Source organism: Lissotriton helveticus, chromosome 2_1 (genome assembly GCF_964261635.1).
Source record: "Lissotriton helveticus chromosome 2_1, aLisHel1.1, whole genome shotgun sequence".
Taxonomy (NCBI): domain Eukaryota; kingdom Metazoa; phylum Chordata; class Amphibia; order Caudata; family Salamandridae; genus Lissotriton; species Lissotriton helveticus.
Window position 1 is genome coordinate 1,729,143,205 of NC_136059.1, and position 21,952 is coordinate 1,729,165,156.

Consider the following 21,952-nt stretch of genomic DNA (forward strand, 5'->3'; position numbering starts at 1 on the left):
GCACACGCTTGTTCCATTCCAGGGCGGCCATCTTGGGGTGAGCGTTCTAGCGTTTGCGGGAGATTCCCCAAGCGAAACAGGCGCGTAAGCAGAGCTCATTTAACCGCTGAGCCGCAGACGCGACTAGTCTTCGGAGCGGTACCTCGTGGTAGAAGTAAGCCTTAATGATATAGCGGTCACTGTGAGTATTTGACTTTGCCAAAAGTCGCTAAACACTTGGCTAACAAGACGAGGGCTACATGACATGGGTGTATATTGACGAGTTTGCTAAGGGCGCGGTCTCTCTCTTTTCAGGACGCCGCGTTGAATACCTACCAAGTACCAGCTCATGGGGCATATCTTCTGCGCAACAGCAGTATGTATTGCACACTACTTTATGATTGGGGTGTGCCCCTTGGTTTTTAGAACGATCGTTCCTCAGATCACTACAGTTATTGATCAAGTCGGGTTCCTCTATTTTTACCCTGCAGAGTTCCGTTGTATGTATTGAGTCGTGAGAGTGTGTGTATGTTGATGATGGATACAGCCCTAATTACAAGGGGCTTCCCTACGTTCGTCGACAACAACGAACATATAGGGGATGGCAGATTGCATTATCATTCGCGCCATAAAAACAGCCTATATCAAAAGGGGCGTGACAATGTTCATTATGAAACAAACATTTAGGGGATGGAGGATTGACCAATCATTCTGTCCATAAAGTCTTACGTGTATCATCTGTGGTATGGGCAATTGCAACTCCTGTGGCGCCAACAATAATGAGCATTCACAGACAGATTACAGTATCATTGTATAATTCTGTATGTTTCTCTCCCTTTTTTTTTCTCCTTATTTTACAGAGACCACATTCAGGTCATTATTTTTGAAACCTTTTGCTTACAGAGGGCCAGCTCATGCCCTGAAGCAGAAACTAGCAGTGGATTTTTACTGCTGGTCTCTAGGACGACAGGCTTATTACATTTAGCAACTGAGCTTTGTTCCAGTAGGGACCATTAGAAGGTCCTGATGAGTAGGCAGTAGGGGACTGCCTACGAAACATGTAGACCAGGTAGTAGCGAATTGCTCTACCCCAAAACCCCCTTCTTAACGTCCCCAGCTAGGGAAGTGAATAAATTGTTTTTTTCCACTAGCCAGAGGATTTTTAATTTTTTTATTCCCACACATAATTAGGTCCCTACACTTCACTGACATCACCCACACTTGCACAGTCACATAGTCCTGTCACTATACTAGTGCTCCCGCGTAGTCGGTCAGGTCGTAGCACGCCCCACCCCGTAGAGGGACGGGAAGACCCCAATGATGAAGCATGACACTACTGGATTTTTTTAGTGTGTGAGGGGTATTTTAAAAAGCACACTGTGCTCCCATCTTTACCACCCTAAGAGAGAGCTCATCTATTAGTTTTTTTCACCCACAGTATTTAATAAAAATAATAAAAATCACTACACTTTGATAGAATCTTTTTGTTTATACATATCTGACCGGAGGGTGATTCTGTCAACACCTCTTCACTTCCTCAATTGTTTTGGAGCTACTACAGACATACCATATCCTAGATGAGTCAAGGCTTACAAATATCCAGGTAGGGATAAAGTCAGATACCAAAGCTGCAACCGAGTCAAGGACTACTATACCCACCTACACATACCTGATGAAGTAACTTCAACGGCACCAGCAGCTAAATAAGCAGGTGAGCATAATTCAGGTTGGGCTGAGATATAACTAGATAGCTTGGTAGTCAAGATCAGGGCTTTAAGTGGGCCAGGTCCTGTCTCTACTAAAAAGCAGCTGCTGAGAAGGGTGCCTATCGGGCTCTCCATTTTTTCCCTCACCTTTAGGGTGAAAAAAAATCTTAACTCTGCAGCAGTACCAGTAAGTTCAAGGAGACTCGTTATAGTTCTTTCACAGCCTCATCATTGCAAAATTGAAGCATTTTCAATATTCTCTACAACGAAGCCATAATTGCTGCTTATTTATCTTAAGGAACTACCAACCATTGGCAATGTTACATACTATGCTAAGCACAGATTTTTAGCTTATGTGTTTTTAAGCCACGCCCTTAATTACCTCATGAATGAATGAATGAGTTATTTGATACCACACACGAATCACCCCCACCAGGGGTATCCTGGCGCACAGTCAGTGCAGTAGATTGGAGTAGGGTTAAAATAGCACAGTGTTTAGTGCTTTCCTGAATTTATTATAATTGGGGCTGGTTCTAACATGGAGTGGTAGTTTGTTCCAATGGTCGGAGAAAGATCTCTCACCCCATCTGGCTCGAAGAATGTAGGTGACTACCAGTAGTTCCTGCTGACTGGATCGTAGGGTTCTGGCAGGGTGAGATCGTAGGGGCCTCTGACAGAGTTACTCTGGGCCCTTGCCCAGCCGGACTTTATAGATTAAACAGCACATTTTGAACATTATACTGTTATTTAATGGCAGCCAGTGAAGATATTTTAGGAGGGGGGGCAGATGCCGATCTGAGTGGAAGGTTACAGATCAGTTGTGCTGTTGTGTTTTGGATAATCTGTAGTTTAGACAATAAAGCCTAATTTGCTGAGGCTAGTAACGTGTTGCTGTAATCTAGCCGATTTACAACAAGAGCCTGTATCAGGGTCTTCCTGAAGATAATGGAAGAAATAGGAAGACTTTCTTCAATAGGCACAGCATGTAAAAACACGTGCCTGTTGTAGATTGGACTTGTTCTTTCATGTTAAGTTCTTGATCGAACGTTATTCCTATGTGTTTCTCTGCCTTGCTAGTGATGGGAGCGTTACCTAATTCTGGTTGCCACTTGTCTAGGGTCCACAAGAATTGGGCTGTCCCACACAACAAAATCTCCATTTTCCCAGGGTTCAACTGTAGAAAGTTATTTGACATCCATTTTACAATCACTTTCATACCCTCCACGAAGCGACCCTTAACTTTGTCTAAGTCCTAATCAAAGGACAGGACCAGCAGTGCGTCGACTGAATATGATATATGTTCTGATAACTTTTGTGAAAAGGGCCACATAAATGCTAAACAGTGTAGGGCTCAGGCAGGACCCCTTTATCCGATAGCAGAGGCTTGGCTTTGAAGGCTCAGAGCGAGACGCACTGCATTCGGTCATTCAGGAAGTCCTGAAACCAAGCTAGGGCAGGCCCTTCGACCCAGACATTTAGCAGTCTTTGGAGTAGCTTAACATGGGTCACAGTGTCAAAAAGCTGCAGTTAGGTCTAAAGCATGAGCATAGTGTGTACACGCATCTAGAGAGCACCTGATATCAGTCACAGCCACTAGTGCCAATTAAGTGCTATGCTCTGCTCTAAAACCATAATGGAGAACTCTATAACATAACATTAACTCTTCACCTACAGATGGTAAATTTCCCTCCCCCCTCAAGGAAAGACATATTACCTCTGCTGAAAAAGCCAAACACAGACCCCAACGACTTCCAAAACCTGAGACTAATCTCCAAAGTGCCCCTCTTTAGGGAAAAAATACAAAAAGGTGTCTCCAACCAACTTGTACCTCATATCTCAAACAATATACAACACTCCTAAAATTCAGGTTCTAACCTAAATACAAGAGAAAACAACCAACCTACCAATCTTCAATGATGCTCTATGAATAGTTGATGGAAGAGATACACATTTTGGCGTGTTAGCATCTGATAGCATCAATCATGCCACCACAATTAACATATAATCCACAAGAAAAGTTTAATCTAAAATGTCTCCAATCCGTTGTCACACCCAAATCTCAATTTGTTACAATGAAATAAATTTAATTACATTCCCAACCAATCTACGGCGGTGTATCTCAAGGCACAATCCTCTCCTCTGCTATCAACCTTCACATGGAGCCTCGTGAACCAATGCTACATGCTAAAGGAATAATGCTACACCACTAGGCCAATGAAATCCAACGTTACCTTAAACAAACCCATCTCACATCACTACCATAAAATTATTCATGTAAAACCATTCACAATGTATGAACTCATTTTCTATTATATGCTTCTCTGCAAACATTGAATACCTTCTCCTCCACTCTCGCACATCTTCACACACTGTTCACAACTGGCTATTACATCTCAGAACTTCCACCCTGGCTCCTAAAGGAAAATCCCTTGGGAACACCATCAACCAATATTTATCTATGACTTCACCCATGCTTCATGCCAGATCCATCGTTTTAAAAAAACCTCAAACCCTCTAGCCCACAGGAAGGCTTCAGGGCCACTTTTCAGGCCTTGGTCTTCACACATTATTGGCATCAATGCAATACTTGCAGGTCTTCCCAAAACAGATCTAGCCTCCCTCCTAGCCACACAGCATACTTCTGCCCACTTTGTCAAATCTCGAAAAATTGGATTACATTAACCCCATCAGAAAAGAACTCCACTGACTCGCCCCATATGCAAGAATCCATTTAAAGCATTTATTGTACACACTGTTATGCACCCAGGCCCACCCTCCTAGGTGAACGAAATGTATGATTGGAGGTATGTGAGGCACCAGAAAGAAATCAAAACTGGTCAATGAAATTCCTAAAGTATGAAAACCCAAAACACTAAAGCAATATTTCTAATGTCTGGCTCCAAGACTCTGGAACAATTTGCCTGAAGATCTCATATTAGGAATAATCTGAAGCCCCACTTTCTCCAATCACAAGATTACATTTTTACAATGGGTTCCCGACAATAGCCAAGAGTCTACTGCTGTTGAGGTTACCATTGTTCTTATTACCATGTCTCTTTAATATCCTCTGAATAATTCCTGTGACCTGTGAAGCGTTCCACTCCTTAACTGGCTAGAACAACGCTACATAAATGAGCGTAAAAATAAATTAAAATAAACCGTATGCACTTAGTGCATATTTGTTGGATGGTGGAAATTGGTTTGTGCCGTGTCCATATACCCATGGGTCTGGCTAATAAATTCTCCTAACTTGACATTCCTTGTGTTTTGTTTCTAGAGGTATACCCACGACCCATGTCTACTAAGTGGTGTGGGTCGACAGGAGAGAGGTGAGAATCGGAGAGTCTCAATGCACATGGTTTAGGGGAAGGGTAGTTGATACACACTCACAGAAAGTAAGACATGCAGGATGAAGGCCTTCAGATCCCTCACAAACTGATACTCTCACTCAGTACACACGAAGCCACTTTAGGATGTGCCAAGTCTGCCTTTTAAGACCTCTCTCACACCTTGCCCTTTTGTCTTTTTGGGTGGCTAAGCCCACCTTTAACAATACTCCTTGAGTTTTTTTTCAAGGTGTTAAATCTTGGAACAGGGGGACTCCACCAGGAAGTAAGAGGAGTAGGATCCATGTGCAGAAGCATGCCTGGATCGAAACGCTGTTTTATTCATTTCCTTTCTACTTATCCTGCAATTAAACACCTAAATATACATTTAAACCAAAATAGCTCCTTGTCCTTCCAACCTGACCCCCTGTGGTCCCTTTTCCACTAAGTGCGACTAATAACTTCCTTCACCTAAAATACTGGTCACAAGCCCATATCACCTAATAAAAAAATAAGTAGATCTAAATAAATGTAAATAAAAATGCCGGTTAAGATTCAATAACCATTTATCACAGAATGATTTTCTTAAAAACAGCATACAAGCACAGCCTTCGCTCCACATTTTCCTTGCTAACTCATTGCCAAATAAGGTCACAGAAATCACTGCTTTTCTATATTCAATCACCCGGGAGTACTCACTGATGATCCATCTATTTCTGAACCAATCACTCACTAAGGGCCATATGTATCTAAAACGATTTTTGCGATTCTCAAATTGCGATTTTTTAGCAAAACGCAATTAGAGAATCGCAAAATGCAATGACTTGCAAAAAAATTAGCGAATCCTATATATTCCTTATTTGCAAATCGCAAATTGAGATTCGCAAATAAGGAATTCCTTCTCATTCATTCCTATGGGCTACGAGGACCATAGGAATGAATGGGAAGACATTCTCAATTTGCGATTCGCAATTAGAGAATCGCAAATTGAGAATGCAATTTCAAGGGGGCCAGGGTGTCAAAGACACACTGTTGCACCCCTGAAATGTGTGTGCGCATGTGGCCCAAGGGCATGTATTTGCGCCATATGGCACTTTGAAAATGCAAAAAAGTGAATTTTTCAAAGTAATCGCAAATTACCACCAACTTGAAGTTGGAGTAATTTGCGATTCCTTACGGCCAAATTGCACTTTTTCTGTGCTTCCAACATTGCATTTAAGGAATCGCAATTTGCGATTTCTTGAATGCAAACGCAAAATTGGGAATCACAAATTTCACGATTCCTTATTTTGCGAGTGATTACATTTCTCATACATTGCACACAGCTAAATTGCGATCGCAAACGCTGACATTCTGCGAATTTTAGCGTTTGCGATCGCAATTTAGCTTGATACATATGCCCCCATGTCCTTAACACAATACTCCTGTCACCAGTCACCCTTTCTTTCTGAATTTATTCACAGTGTTTGACTTCCAAGGTAATTTTCAGAATCCCATATTCCAGGCCCACTTCTTCCCACTCTTCATTCACATAGAAGATCTGCCACCTTGCTCACATACCAACCCCTGTTCGGCACAAAAGTTGACCATCCCAAACCCATGCAATAGGTTCATTCCAATTCCGCAGGCTCCAGACAAGTGACTACCCGAATCAAATGTTTTATCCAAAGATACTTATATTCGGTCTACACAATATAAAGTCTATTCAGAACACGGCCATATTTTAAACTATCACTCCCATTCACCCAAAATTGGAGCACTGCAAGCACTTGGGCAGTAATTGAAATCTATATCCCGCAGATGGACTCTGACACTTGAGCAGTCCGCCAAACTGACACTCTTTAAAGAATGTAAGTTGCATTGGGTGTAAACTCAGAAATATGTTCTCATCCCTAATCCCGGACTTCACCTCTTTATTTGAAAACCTTTCTATCTACTTTCGGTCCCTTACCAACACCACCTGAGCACTGTGCTTGTGCAAAACCCTTTGGCTCAGTCAGTTAGCTCTTGTATCAGCTCTATTTCAATCTGGCAAGCCACTGCACTACAAACCTCTCATTGCTGCCGGACAACTTAAACCTGGGCACCCACGAACAGTAGCTTGAACATATCCCTCCAATCGCTGCCATAATGTAACATGAATACATTCCATGCAATCTTGCTGCCACAGAATTCTCACCCGCCCCCCTTCACCGTATGACAGTTCTCGCCATCACAGATCAGTCTGGCAGGCCTTTAGTCTCCGGGGTCTGGTTAGTTCTCCAGTGGATACTTTATTGAGTATTTAGCAGCGCTTTATAAATTCTGATTGATAGATCTGTCAATCCACAGCTTTTATACTCCATACAATCTGGTCACTTCTCCAAACTGACCATCCTGTGGACCCGAAGAGAGTCCTGGTAAGAGCATGCTTGGAGTATGGCAAGATTATAAATACCACGGAGATCCAAAGAGTACAAAAAACCAGAAAGATCAGCCAAACTTTTCAAGTGCTCCAATGGATCCTGACCGATGCAAGAGTTCATTTCATCTTCTACGCGCTAATTGCTCTAAGTGTCACATGACCTGAAATATGCTGAATGGGAGACATCCTCTTTGACAGGAAAACACCAATACGTGGAGGCCTATAGACCGAAAAATGAGAATCCACGGACTATATGTCAGTGATAAACCCACATCAGGACAGGAGTGACATGTACGCGGGGAGAGGGAACACAATGCTAGTGACACACGTAGTGGGAAAGTGAATGAGATGTTTGAGCCAGGATATTCATGGACAATGGGATAGGGCTACTCTACTGATAAGACAATACTCACGCATGTGCTCACATAAGTAAAAGGGAAGACCAGGAAACCGGACATCCCAAGAGGAAACTCCACCAGGATTACCCACAATATGATGTTGAGCGCAGCAAATCAAGACTTCCAACAGTAACAAGAAATGGCATGCACTATGTAAATAAACACAAGCTACAGCAATCACAGCCACATTGGGCTTGTATAAGAGTATCACAACTCATCCTTCAGTCCCTCCTCTTCAGCGAACATTCCTCAGATAACCAACATACAAGAAAAGAAAGTTTACATATTGAGGACTGAAAGTCTTTGACGAGCACTCCAATGCTGAACTCCGGACCCACTGCTAGGTCTTGTTCTCTCACACACACACACACACACACACACACACACATTCATATAAAGGTGGAGAGCAACAAACCCAGTTCCATCTCACCCCACAGAGTACCCCCCATCCAGAACACTCACCATACATATTTCATCTGCACACCATAACTCACAAAAGCACTAACAATCCAAGGAACTGGTGAACAACGACCTATAACATTTTTCCACACAGAACCCGCATTTGGACAACTATTAGACCAAATATTATGAAACATATATATTTTCCTTGCAAAATTAAGGCAAAAGGCTCAGAGTATTCCACAAGCTAAAAAACAGAAGCAAGTGGGCATGCAGGAAATCACAGCCATTATGCACAAGGGTTGATAAGAATCCTAGAATATCTGTTGTTGACAGATCAAAGTGTTTGGTAAAAGGCAACCGGGGATTCAAAAGGGAATCACACTTAACATTCCCAACAAATACATTCATAAACACACATACATAATATTTGAGAACCTCTGATTTTGGTCATTGTTCAAAATCAGGGGTTATCACACTGGAACAGAAGGTGTTTCACGAGGAGCGAGCGAGAAAGGAAAAAGTAAAAGAAGCAAGTATTTACTTACCAAAAGAAAAGAAGGAGGGAGCGAAAGCATGGAAAGAAAAAAGATAAAGGCAAACTAAGACTTTAAGCTCAAGCATAGAACCAGAAAGATGGCGAGGGCTCCCAGCCACTTTGTCTTTGCTAGGCTGCTAAATATCTACTTCCCAGACACAAAGGTTGAAGCAGTGTTATGGCTGAACCAGTCAATCAACCATCCTTAAAGTGAGACTGTTAAGTCAGAGACGTAAAAATATAAGCAGGATTTAAAACTAGAAATGGCAACTTTATTCTGGGAAACAGACTGAAAACTGTATTCAGCAACTATTTAAACTTTCCATACAAACCGTGCAGATGGTCACTCTGCCAATGACCATCTCAAGGGATAGAACCAGAATTGTGAATCCAACAGCCTTCGTCAGATAATGAGAAACTACCTTCTGTGCCACCACTTTTACAGATATGCAGTTACTTGTTATAAAAAATTACCTTTTCTCAGTATGGAGCTATTTTGTTTTGAAAAGGTACCTGAATGTTGACTTTATCTCCCCATCTCGCCAATTAAACCAATCACAAACCTGAGGGAGAAACTTGGATACAGAGAAAAACTGAAAGAAATATGTAGAGCTAGAAGCCTGCAACACTGCTAATCCATTTGAAAGCAGTTCAACTTCGCACTCTCCCTGGCCACACTAAAAGTCCACCACTTTTCCGGATGTTTTTAAAATACCTAGCCCATCTCCAATGATTTCCCAGCACATCCAGTCTTTGGCTGAGACCTCTGTAAAAGCTTTACAACTTGTGTGAAGAAAAGAAAATCTCGTGTAAAACTTCCAGATATAAAATATGCTTGCAAAACTATGTACGAAGCCCACATTGCGTTCTTTTATACTTGCATGCAGGCAATACCAGAGAGAGGTCACCTCATAAAATTAAACCCAGTGTGCTGTTGCATGGTTACATGCAGTCTATGGGCCCTCTAGTGATATACTCTGGGGAAACATCTTCCGATGCACCAATATAGGGACTACTTTGAAAACAAAGACCAAGAGCTGGAGCTAATCAGTAACTGGATGTCATATCAGAAACCTAAAAATTAATCTAAACAGAATGAATTCCGTCTATTCGTGAACAGCACCAAACAATCTTAGATGTAAATCTAGCTATCTAGCATGAACCAGAAGGGCTTCACATCCAGCTAACAGCCAAGGCAAAATCACTGATATTCAGCCATCTCCTTCAAAGACCACATTAACAAGACAAGCTAGACACTAATGTACTAGCTATCCCTCTTGAAAGCAAAATCCTTCCTCCCATAACTCAACTTCTGAAGAGCTATGGGACCTTGGGTCCTCGACCACCTGGAAGGAGATAATGCTTTGCTCAATGACCTCCCAGACACCACATTTTATGACTGAAAGTCATCCTAGCTGCTGAAATACTTTTAATCTGGGGCTTGAATAAGTTTGACTACATTAACCCAACACTAACTACACTGGCTCCTTTTCCAGACCCACATCATTTTCATGAGCAGCTGATTCCCCACATAAGGTCACCAGGAATGAAACCTCTACATATCTGATCACTATCCATATTAGGTGGACAGCGTCTCACATTAAGCAAGGACATCACCAGACAGGAGATTAAGAAAATCAAGAAAGAAAAGACCAGAAGACATTCCTTCTCCATTTTAAACATCCCCACACCAAACCCCCCAACAGCTTCTACCACCTGTAATTCAGAAACTAAATCGAACGTATCTCTTCAAGGAGCAGTACAAATGAAGACAACAAAAATCTAAATTTTACCCAGCTCACTGTAAATAATCTTGGATATTATACTCAGGGTTTTGCCCTTCTTCAATGTTCTACTTATCCTGGGCAAAGTGGGATATAAACATGCAGTGGCACATTACTATGCATAAAGCATGCATGTTTAAAAGTGGGTATGACATCTCACTAAACGGCTAAAAAATATCAACCTGAATCCCAATAACTATTCAATAGAACTGCAGCATTAAACTGCATAATACGAGGGTAGTCAACAGAACATAGGGAAAAATGTGGTGAATTGGGACAAAAATTTAAACGGTCCCTTAAAACTAATATTTTAGAGTTTGAAATTTTGCAATCCGATTTGGACTCCACCCGAGGCAACAAAGGTTTTTTCTCACACCATAAGAAAGGCTGTTAGATCAGTTGACAGGCATTAATCATCTAGAGAAATGTCTACTGTTAGAAGGTGTTCAGCCAAGCTACAGAAGAGCTAGGTCCTAGAGCTAGATAGAGACACGTTTTCTTCACCTTGAATTGTTCTTCATGGAATGGAACTGGCCACTGTCGGACAACAGAAACAAGGCAACAGTTAACATTCTGTAAACCACAACCCAGGAGGACAATGCCACCCATATTCGGGGTACTGCTATCTCCAAAAATGGTCATGCCTTAGGTCAAACAGGTACATATCTTTCTATAATAACAAAATGTCCCAAACATTAGCATCAAGCAAGTAAATACAAACAAATGAATCTGCATCAGGTGAAAGGGCGGCTGCTATGGGGTGATGGTGATATTTGTTATACTCATTCTGCATCCCTTTCAAAAATGGTATCACAATATCTTGCATCTAATGCTTCAGGTGGCAATAGGGCATTTCACAGCAGCAGCAACTTGCCCTTCTAGCAGTTCATTAGGGGGTGGCTCTTGTTCTAGGTTTATCAATTCATTTACTGATGGAATACTTTACAATTAGATAAAGATTATTAATGATTTCAATCCAAAGAACTTTTAATTGGGGTGGACACTGCTCAGAATAATGTACAAGAGGGTCAGTTTAGCAATTGGTCATGCCGCACCTGTCTGGACCGAAAAGCATATTTTTGTGGATGTTCCCAGTGCAGACTAGGAGAGAGAGCCCAGTTAGGGAAAATGTGGTATCTCTAGCACAGTCACAAAGTAATTGTGACAGTTTGTGCTTCTCTGCGGAGACGATATTAGTTAAAAACAGAGACGTGGTTTGAAATCACGTCTCCATCTTTCACTGCCTGAGGAACAGGGCTCATTTTCAAGACGAGAAGGCATAATCCCGCAGGCTGGTGTGATGCGTCACTTCACCCACCAGCAGGGTGATACCATAGAAGTTCCTGTGTTCCCTTACTAAGTAGCACCTTTAGGCGCGCGTGACCGGTATGTCAGCTCATGTTTGGTGCACAATCAGTGCACAGCCTGAAAACCAGTTAACGCCTCCATCTCAATCTGTAATGTGATTTAACGCAGCTTCAACAGTATTCCCTTGTTTGCCTTACATCACACTTCCATATAATAGAAGGGAATATTCCCTCCCCCCAGCTGGAATTCCATGATCACAAAATATGCAACCACGCACCCCGTATTATAGACGGGGTAACACATGTATCTGCCCCAAGGCGCACATGCCTGCTATGCCCCAGGGCCTATGAAGCAAAGCCCCGGGTCAGTAGAGTACCAAATAGACACCCTTCAGAGCCATGACATGGACACTTCCTTTAATCTTCTAGGTGGACACCTAACCCAACACCAAAAAAAAACAATGCTGTGAAGTTTACACTAGCCAAGCCGTACCGAGCAAATAAAAATAGTTTTCTCTAGTTGATCAAAATAATCAGACAACTGTTATAAAATGAATAAATCAAGAAGACAAACAGTATTACCTGCCCCGGTTTTCCTTCCCCTTTACTTTGTTTTCTTGACTTTTTCCTGCCAGCGAATCCCACTCAACAATGGAATCTTCTACTTTCAAGTTTAGATGTGATGACGTACCATCAAAGGTGAAATTCAAAGCTACAAGAGAAAACATTTAAAATAAAACTTGTGTTGTGATTCAGTTATCAGTGAAATCTCGACCTCTTGTACCTGGATAGACAATGGGCTCAATACTTTTATTTTCTCCATTAAATCGGCTTAATAAACGTTCATGGAACATTTCAATAACTGACATCTTGTATCATCTCTAGGCTAATTATATTATGCTTTATTTAAATAACCCCCTCACTGAGAATATCACTCTCTAAATTAACCTGTTTACCTCGACGGTGCGGCAGGTTTAATGAGTGGGCAGGGCCATGTCGGCCATCGGACGTGCGCAGCACTACGAAGGTAGTGTGCGCGACGGCCTTTGGCCAACAGAAGCACGCAAGGGGTTAATACTACTTAAAAACTTCAAATGTGGATGACCCAACAGTTACAAATTAAACATTTGAAAATTGAATATTCCCGGATTCCAAATCCACACAGCAAAATACCTGTCAAATTCTGGCTTGCATCTATTAATATTCTTGACGGCAAGTCCTTAATTATAGAGTGTGCCAAATTGTAATTTTTTTATTATTGACAACAGGCTCTGTGAGTTAGTTAGGCCTTGGCGGATGAGACACACCCGGCAATAATAGTGGATACCATGAATTCACTTTTTTGTTAGCATATATACCTAGCTATACACTATGAATAGGGCAGATAGGAATTCCACCTATTTTTGGTGGCTGTACTGTATCGCCAAAGTATATTTAAAAAAATCCTAAAATCTTCAAGCATACATTAATAATCTAGCTAAAAAATGCCAATACCAGTGAAGACTTCTAATAGGGGTTAAATATTTCATATCAAAAAAGGATTTTTAAAACCCTAGTCCTCACTGATGGAACTCTGAAGGCTAGACTGTGGTAACTCTATTCTAATAGGCATAACCAAATGTTAAAGTACACCTCTAAAAGTAGCCCGTGCAAGGATGACATTTTCTTACAGCCTAACACCAAGGATAAATTTTTTTAAATCTAGGACAATAAGTCTCCATGTTTATTTTGTGCCCTGGACAAGTAAGCACAATCCCCAACAGCACAAGCCTCTTGGCTGTCAGTCAATAGTGGCACAATATGAAAATGGGAAAGAAGATTGACTGTGGCTAACGCATATGCAACCGTATGTATAAAATGTTCAAAACTGTATGTATGGTTCAATAATACTAGCCTGTATTATCAGGGTTAAGGAAATCAGCTAAGCTGGCATTACTCCCCGTGGTTCCAATAAAACAAAAGTGTAGATGTTTGAAGAATGGGAAACATCCTTTACAATTCAACTTTTACCATGCAGTGCCTTTACAACGCAACCATTACAACGCATGTCATTACAAGGCATTGCGCTGGGTAGCGCTCTAGGATAGGAAATAGATTTAATTTACTATCCAACACCTTCCCTACTATCCACCGGGACTGGAGTTGAAATAGTAAATTAAACTATTCACTATCCAGCACCCCAAAGCGCTATGCGTTGTAACAGCATGCGTTGTAAAAACGGTGTCGTAACAGCATGCGTGGTAAAAGCATGCGTTGTAATGTCATACATCCTTGAAAAATATAACAATTTTTGGACTACTTTAATATAGACCAATACATGCAGAAAAATGGAGACTAGAATGGTAATTTTTGGTTGAAAGCTAACAATGACCCCCTTAAAATATGCAAAGTGAAAAAAACTGAAGATTGCAAACAGTTTTGTAAACCTTTCATGCACCTTGTTTGCTTTCAATATAAAATGTACCCAAAATATAACCAACTTGAAAAAACAAAGAGGAATTTTAAAGACAGAGTGGATGAACTACTGTGAAATATTTAAGGACAATTAAAATACCTTTCTAAGGAATCATTTATTGAAACGGGGTTGGTGCATGCCAATAGTAAAAAACCAAAAAGGAAAATCAAGATAAAACATCTAAAAACATACATTTGGGAACCCATTGTTATTGAAGGTATCAAAAGTGCACCTGCATTATGACTTTGTATAGGTGCAGAATTATAACTTTCAGGAATTCACAGGCGTCTACTGTTGGGGGCATGGAAATCATTGACAGTTACAAGTTTATAGGCGTACGCCCAATAAAAATGAGTAAATTCCATTTTTGCAGGCTCAAAAATACATAAACATATTTGTATATGTAAAAACTGCAGCGAAAAGTCAAATTCACTTGTTAAAAACGTATTTATTTATTTCTCCAGTGGGACAACATTCCAACACAAAAATTATTTTCTCTATACCCCTCGCCTTTTTTGGGAGGCCCCTACTGTCACTGGGAAAAGTTTAACTTCTGCCAAAGGTACATTTCCAATCTTTTGCAGGGTAGAAGAGGAGTTGGTGAATACCCTTAAATGTGTAAGTTTGTGTGAGTGCATTTGTGGCCTGCTTTCAGTCCCATGTTAGGAGATTTACTTGCCCAACAAAACCAGAAGCATCTTCAAACGGGCATTTCTAACCCACAGGCATTAATTCACTCGAGCTCACCAGGTTATATGACAAACTGATGCAATCTGAAAGTATATATCCCCTATGCAATGCACAGTCTCCTATTCCTGGGACACCATTTTTGAAAAGCACTTTAGTTCAGTAGGTCTTGTAAGGTTATTTAAGGTTTCCAATCTCCCCGAGTATTATCTTATCCTATGCCACCCACAAAAAATAACTGACTGTTGTACGGATACGTTAGATAAAAGAGTGCCAGCAAGGGAATTTTTTTTAATATGAATTGCAGCAAAGAGAATCTATATTTTTTTTAATGTCACTGTCATAGCTGTCGCTTACCGTGACAACGCCGGTTGATAGCCGTTCCTGCATTGACAACCTGTGGTTAATGCCGTCGTGACTTTCCTATTTTGAGATTTCCATTGGATTACTACACAAGGAATACGTCTCGTGAAATAAGACGCGTTGAGACACACTCGATGAGCTCTCTGCACACCCATGCAGAGAAAACTAGGCACCGACACCATACATTAACTCAGAAGTTGGTTTCCTATCTTTCCTCTCTAAGGGGTCATCGCTAGATGCTAAGTTTATCTGTCCTGAAGAAGGTCTTGTGAATTAAAGCGTTAAGACCGAAACATCGACTTATATTGTCCAATTCTGCATTCCAGACATCTGCCACAAGTGACTTACTTTTAGTGGATTAGAAGTCACTGTGTTTCTTTATTACAGTTTGGACTCTATTCTTATGTATTATAGGAGAAATTGTTTATATCCCTTGTACATTTGAAATGCATTCTCTGATTAATGTTCATGACTGATTGTGTACCCTGATGATTTGATACAACAAGTAAACAACAAGACTATTTGATATTAAGACTTTCTGTGTTGCTTTCCTTTTCTCTTTCAGTAGTTAGTGTGGTAACATCACTCCTTTTAAGAGGTACGGAATACATTTACATTTTCAGCGACTGATCTCACGAGTTTGGATCTTTAATTAAAAAATATAGATTCTCTTTGCTGCAATTCATATTAAAAGAAAATTCCCTTGCTGGCACTCTTTTATCTAACGTTACCTGCCCAAGCCCGCAAGGGTTTATTAGGTTACCCACCCTCCTTCTGAATTTGTTGTACGGATACAGCACCATTTTCAGTTATGACAAAATACAGTATATCAGAACTTATTCGTTCCCTGGACAATTGGTGACACTGGTCGACATTTCATCCAAGGTCTATGCCTGCACATGTCAAACGCTTTAAAGGCATTTCTGCATAGATCGGAAATGATTTGTATAACGGCTACATAATATACCCTTGTGCAATATTTTAACATCTGCATCTTGTTATATTTGTGCGCCTTACTCAGGGTGATTTCTGTTCTTCCAGCCCGTGAATATGTTCCCTTTTGATCTAGTTGTATTTCCGATTTGATGCATTTACGTATAGAATCTAGAGCTGTGTGTGGTATGTGGTTTAGCAACTACTAAAGAGTGAACACCGCCCCCCCAGGAACTGCTCCGACGTTAAATTGATTTAAAATGATGTACTTGTATCAGTTTTAATACGTTGTATTACACAAGATGCATCACTCCAATGACCAGTTGGAGGGGTTCACTCGACACAAAACTGTTGTGACACGCTAGTTCTAGCCTTAGTGTTATAAAAATCGCTCCAGCCATGTTTTCTTGATCACGATGACCACGCCTAGAGGAATTACCGTCTATGACATTTGGAGCCTCTTTCACATCTTGGTTCTCGAGACGAAAAAGTAAAGATCAGCTTGCTCTGACGAAAAAGTTAACACTTGTGCTATAATCCGAAAGTCCCCTTTGTCGTTTCTCACGATCACAAACGAAGGCACCCAAGTACTCCCCTTTGTTAACGCAGTTGTGTGTTTCTCATTTTGAACCCGGTTTGTAAAACTCTATAAATTTGTGGTTTATCTTTTCTAGGGGAGCTCAATTACACAGTTTACTGAGAGACCCCCTGGCTGACCAGGTCTGGGATTCACAGATGTTCAGGGTACAAGTCCTAAAAAAAGAAGTGGGGAACTAACCTAGTTAGCCAGAATGCAAGTGGCATCGTGGTGCGTGACATCACTGCGTGTGACATCTTAGGAAGCGGCATCATAAGACTTGACATCAGATCTAAAGCCCTCACATATATGTTTAACATGTCTATCATAAGTACGCTGGAGCATATTTCGAGTATATAGGGAAACCCTCCGGATTTAGGCAGAAGATTCACACTTTTGTAAGCTACACATAAAACAGTGTTGCCTTTTGTCAGCATAAACTTTCTCTACCCATAGTGATTTAAAAGAAAAAATAGTGGTACTTAAATTATTTCAATGCGTCCTCAGGGGTAGTAAGCATTGTATGCATTACATTTATTCTGTGTAAATATAGGGAAAGACCAACACATCTGACATTCTTACAGTGAATGCATATCTTGTAAACGGACTGAACAAAGCGAAAAGCTGCCTCTCTTAAGTATGTGTGAAGTGCTAACAAGGTGTGAGCCTTTGTTTCCCCTCTGCTGTATTTGCATCAGGTGTAAGGCTCCTGACTGCTCCCAGCCAGGAGACTCGAACAAAAGGAGGCCCCATGACCCTCAGATTTGGCCTTCGTTATGGGCCCAGCAGGAGTCTGAACTAAGAAATCCCCATCCCCGCCTGCACGTTGCTGTGGATTGAAACCAGACAACAACGTGCAGGTGCAGCTGAGTGTGTCCCAGTGTTTGCAAATTACACTGGGACGATTTCAGCATATTTTTCAGTGCGGCCCAACTTCTTGGCAGGGTGGTCGGTGTCCACCCTGTGAAAATAGTGGGTGGATGCCGTCCACCCGCGTGACACCAACCTCGTGCCCTGCAGATGTTCATTTTCCTCTTGTTAATAAACCCTGTCAGATTTCAACCAGCACTTGCACAGATCTTCAACAGTTTTGGTGCACCGATGAATGTAAGTGTCTTCACTTGATCAGAGGCCATGTTATACTATAGCAGGCTCAGCAAGAGTGCAGAGAAGGGAATGGATATTCTATAATCCTTAAAAGAATTCCTAGTGGATGAGTATGTGGATAAAAGAGGTGCTGATCTAGCCACAACACCGGAACCTCTGCGAGCTTCAATGGCCTGTGACCAGGAGTCTCCCAATAAAAGAGGGTCAGCTAACAAGTTTGACAGGCGTTTTACTCCCTGCCATGAGAACAGATGAGCAGTGCGGTTAGACCCACCCTTACCATTCTTACCAATCTACCCTAAACCCCTTCACGGGATGAGCTGCAGGGCAAGGCTGGCAGATACCTAAAGACCTAGTCAGGAGTGTGGGTGCAGTAAGGAAACAGGGGCCTAAACATAGAAATTAGTGAAAGCCCTGGCGAAATTGACTCCCACCCATATGATGTGCCAGCAGTAAGGGAAAAGCCTTGCAAGCACATAGAGATTTGGATAAAGTTCACAAGTGAATATGGGGAAAAAGTTGTTTTCTGGAGAAAGTATCTGACATTGAGCAAAAGAAAGACTAAAGGAAAAGATTAATTGAGAATAAAACCAAAGCGGACCCTGATCAACGGAAACATTTCTTAAATTGTTATGATGAAGTCAACAAACGCAAGTAAGAATCTCAGATATTAGGAGTGACACCCATGAGAAGCAATTATTGCAGTTTATCGTGCCAAGGAAGGTAAGAGACAGAGTGTTATAAAATGAAAAGGGGGGGCCCTTGGCCCCCCCGCACGCATGGCGGTGCGGCGACCGCCCCCTCCAGCAAGGCCTCTCGGTGGTGGGGCGTGTCCTCAGGGGCGCGCCCTGCCACCGATTGGCGGGCGCCCTCCCCGACCCGGATGTCATTGTGCGACATCCGGGTCGGGGGGGCGGGCTGTGGGGGTCAATAAAGGGGCGGGGAGCGCCCGGGGGACTCCTTGTTTCCTGGACGCTCCCCCCCCACACCGGTCGTGCCCCACGCTCGGGGCTTGTTGTTTCGGTAATTTTTGTCGTTTTTGTATTCCAGGCTCCGGATAGCGTCCACGGAGGCGACAGCGGCAGCAAGGAACAGGCGTACACAGCGAGCATCCAGAGGAGGTCAGCTCGAGCTCGAGGGGAGATAAAGTTTTCTCGCTACGGAAACGAGGCGCCGCCCGAGTGTGTCCCCGGCGTGCTATTAAGGTATTTTGTCGGGGTGGGGGGGGCGGACAAGGCCGAGCAGCGCTGCCTGCTACGAAAACGAAGCGCCGCCTGAGTGTGCCCCTGGCGTGTATGTTCCTCGGCGGCTAATCAAGGTATTTTGTCGGGGCGGACAAGGCGGAGCAGCGCTGCCTGCGGCCAGCGGAGGGCTCAAGTAATGCAGGGTGTGTAACACGAGGGTGGAGAGTTGTGGGCCTGTGCATTGAAATCGGGCGTTTCTCTTGGCATTTCTCGATACGCACACGGGAGGGCGGACGGTAGGGCTAGGCTTGAAAGCCCTGGCGACCTTTTTTCTACTGGGGGGGGCGAAGCAGGGGCGATTGGGGCAGCGCTTGGGGGGGGGGGGGAGGTGACTGTGGTGAATACTACATTTAGGGATAGGTTGATTACATATGGACTGTGGTGTAGTTCGAAGGGACAGCCAGGTTTAGGCTGTGGGATTTAGTTGACTGCTACAACCAGGTTCAGGATAAGGGTGGTCAATAAAGGTTTGATCAGTTCCCCACTCCCCCTGGGACACTATTTTGGGTCCTTTTGTGCTGTCTTGTTGATATTCAGCAACTATTTTGAGTTAGCCACCCCCAGGTATTAATAATTTTTTCTATTACAGGCAATCACTGATTTGAGTGTCCCCAATTTATGCTACAGCAAGCTACAGCAGCTTCCACGCGGTGAGCTCGGAGTGGGGGACGACGGACGTGGCCACATACCCGAGGCCGGCTGGGGAAGACAAAGGATTGGATCGGTAAGAGGAGAGCGGGGGGCTTGCATTTCATTGCTTCTGGTAGCCGCCGGGCGGGTCTACGTTAGAGTTTACTCACCCCTGACAAACCGGACAAGCCGGGGCATTGCGGTTACGGTTGCATGGTGCTCGTAGCCCCCTGTGCATCCTCCAGCTGGTAAAGGTACAAAGCACACGGTGACCTGAACTGTAACACTAGGAGTGTAGGGCAGGGGGTGAAAACATGCCGGGGCCAAAGGGTGGCAAAGGAGGGCCTAGCATGGAGGTTATGATGCACGCCATGATGCGGGAAATGAGTGAAATTAATAAGAGGTTGGGGAAGGTTGATGAATTGGAGGCCCGCATGAATGAGAGGTTTGCTGATCCACCAGGCCCATCAAGCAGGCCCATGCGGCAGAGAAATGCACTCTTGCCGAGGGGAGATTTTGTTACCCCGCCAAAGAAATCTAAGGCCAAGAAACCGAGGTACAGTGCCCCAGCCCTCGTGCCTCTAGTTACGGTCCCGAATACACCCGCACCTGTGGTATCGGTTCCTCTGGCACCTCTGCCAGTTGTCCCTGTACCCGCGACACCGGTACCGTACGTGATGCCGGCGCCCCCCCCTGCGGGGATTAACCCCCCGCCCGTGGTACCCCCGCCGGTCCCGAGTGTGCCGCCAACACCCGCCCCCTTGGCTATCGCGCCAGTGCCACCGGACATGCCACTTGGGGTCCCAGTTGTGCCAGTGGGCAGCTTGGACCCGGTCCCTGTTGAGTTGGTATCTCAAATAGCCACATTATTACCTTGGTTACAAAAGGGTGGCGTGTTTCCTGCCTCATCAGATCTTGCGGCAGAAGCGGCGAAATTGGTAGAAAAGATTAAAGCTGCAACTGCGGCTGACAATATTGCGGTGCCATCATCTTCTTCACTTACAGGTTCCAGTCCCGCTCAACCGAAGGGAGACGAGGGCCTACCGGTTCAGCCGCCCGTCAATGGTAAGGAGGTGGCTCTCCCTCTCTTGGGGGACGGCTCAGTGCCATCCAGGAGTGAAAATTTGGCACAACATGTGTCACAGGCAGTTAAAGAGTTGATTTGGGCGGGCAAATATGTTTACATTTTTTCATTATTGCTAGACAATAGGGAAATGGAGCAGGCCAAGTTATTGAAGGAATGGATGCATCCGAGTGAATGGAGGGCACAGTGCTCCAGGTTCAGGGTGGACGAGACTTTAAAGAATTGGATCAGGGCCTTTTCTGTCCTTACGGCTATTACGGCCGAACGCCCCCCTAATGTGCAGGCAGCAATGGCTTGCTACCAGAGCAGGATTGTGGGGTGGAGCGATCAATATACTGGGTATGCATGGAAGGAGTATGATGTAAATTTCAGGAAAGCAAAGGAATTTGGCTCATCACTGGCTTGGGACAGAGTAGATTCTATGTCTTGGCACAAGCAGTTCTCAGGGGACACAGCCTCATCCCAGGTCACGAATGCAGTCAAGGTTTTCTCCGCCAGACCCCAACAGCCCTTTCGGTCATCCCAGGGGAGTGAGGTCCCGGGAAAAAATAGGGGGGGGGGGGGGGTCGGAGAGAAAAGGGGTTTGCTGGGACTTTAATAAGCGCTCCTGCACAAGGGCCCAGGGCACCTGTAGATTTAGACATGCATGTGCAGTCTGTGGTCACCCATCCCACCCGAGACAACTTGCAGGTCCAAGCAAGGTAATCACGGTCAGAGGGGAAGGGGGAAGCCAGAGTAGTGCAGACGATTCGGGCCCTCCCACACAGATAGACGTTTTGGCAATGATCCCATGGTTGAATAGATACCCGGACCACGCAGCGGCTACTCTCCTTCAGGAAGGTTTCTCACAAGGTTTTAGGATCCCGGCGGTGGGGTACACAGGTAGCGCACGTTGCAGGAACCAACTATCAGTAAAGCATAGTGGAGAAGTGTGGCTCAGGGGTTAGAGGCAGCAGACCCGGAAGCTGAGATCGGTCCTGGACCAGGGTTCAATTCCCCACCTCGGCGGGTTTTGGGCTAAAAATTCCACG

At 43.6% G+C, this 21,952-nt stretch overlaps 1 protein-coding gene and 1 long non-coding RNA gene across 3 annotated transcripts in view; one reads left to right on the forward strand and one right to left on the reverse strand.

Moving 5' to 3' along the window:
* The window catches only part of FSD1L (fibronectin type III and SPRY domain containing 1 like), a 377,078-nt gene that overhangs the window by 111,796 nt on the left and 243,330 nt on the right, over positions 1-21,952 (reverse strand). Inside the window, exons 9-10 of one of the 2 annotated variants that reach the window (XM_078676671.1) lie at positions 12,424-12,553; positions 11,039-11,071 (exon numbers count right to left, since the gene is read on the reverse strand). In XM_078676671.1, coding sequence (XP_078532797.1) covers positions 11,039-11,071; positions 12,424-12,553 — 163 coding nt within the window. The remainder of the gene's footprint in view (positions 1-11,038; positions 11,072-12,423; positions 12,554-21,952) is intronic. The other variant, XM_078676672.1, reaches the window with a different exon arrangement.
* Positions 126-990, forward strand: LOC144818863 (uncharacterized). Its single transcript, XR_013607171.1, has 3 exons — positions 126-181; positions 295-355; positions 840-990. It is a non-coding gene; the product is annotated as an uncharacterized LOC144818863 (long non-coding RNA).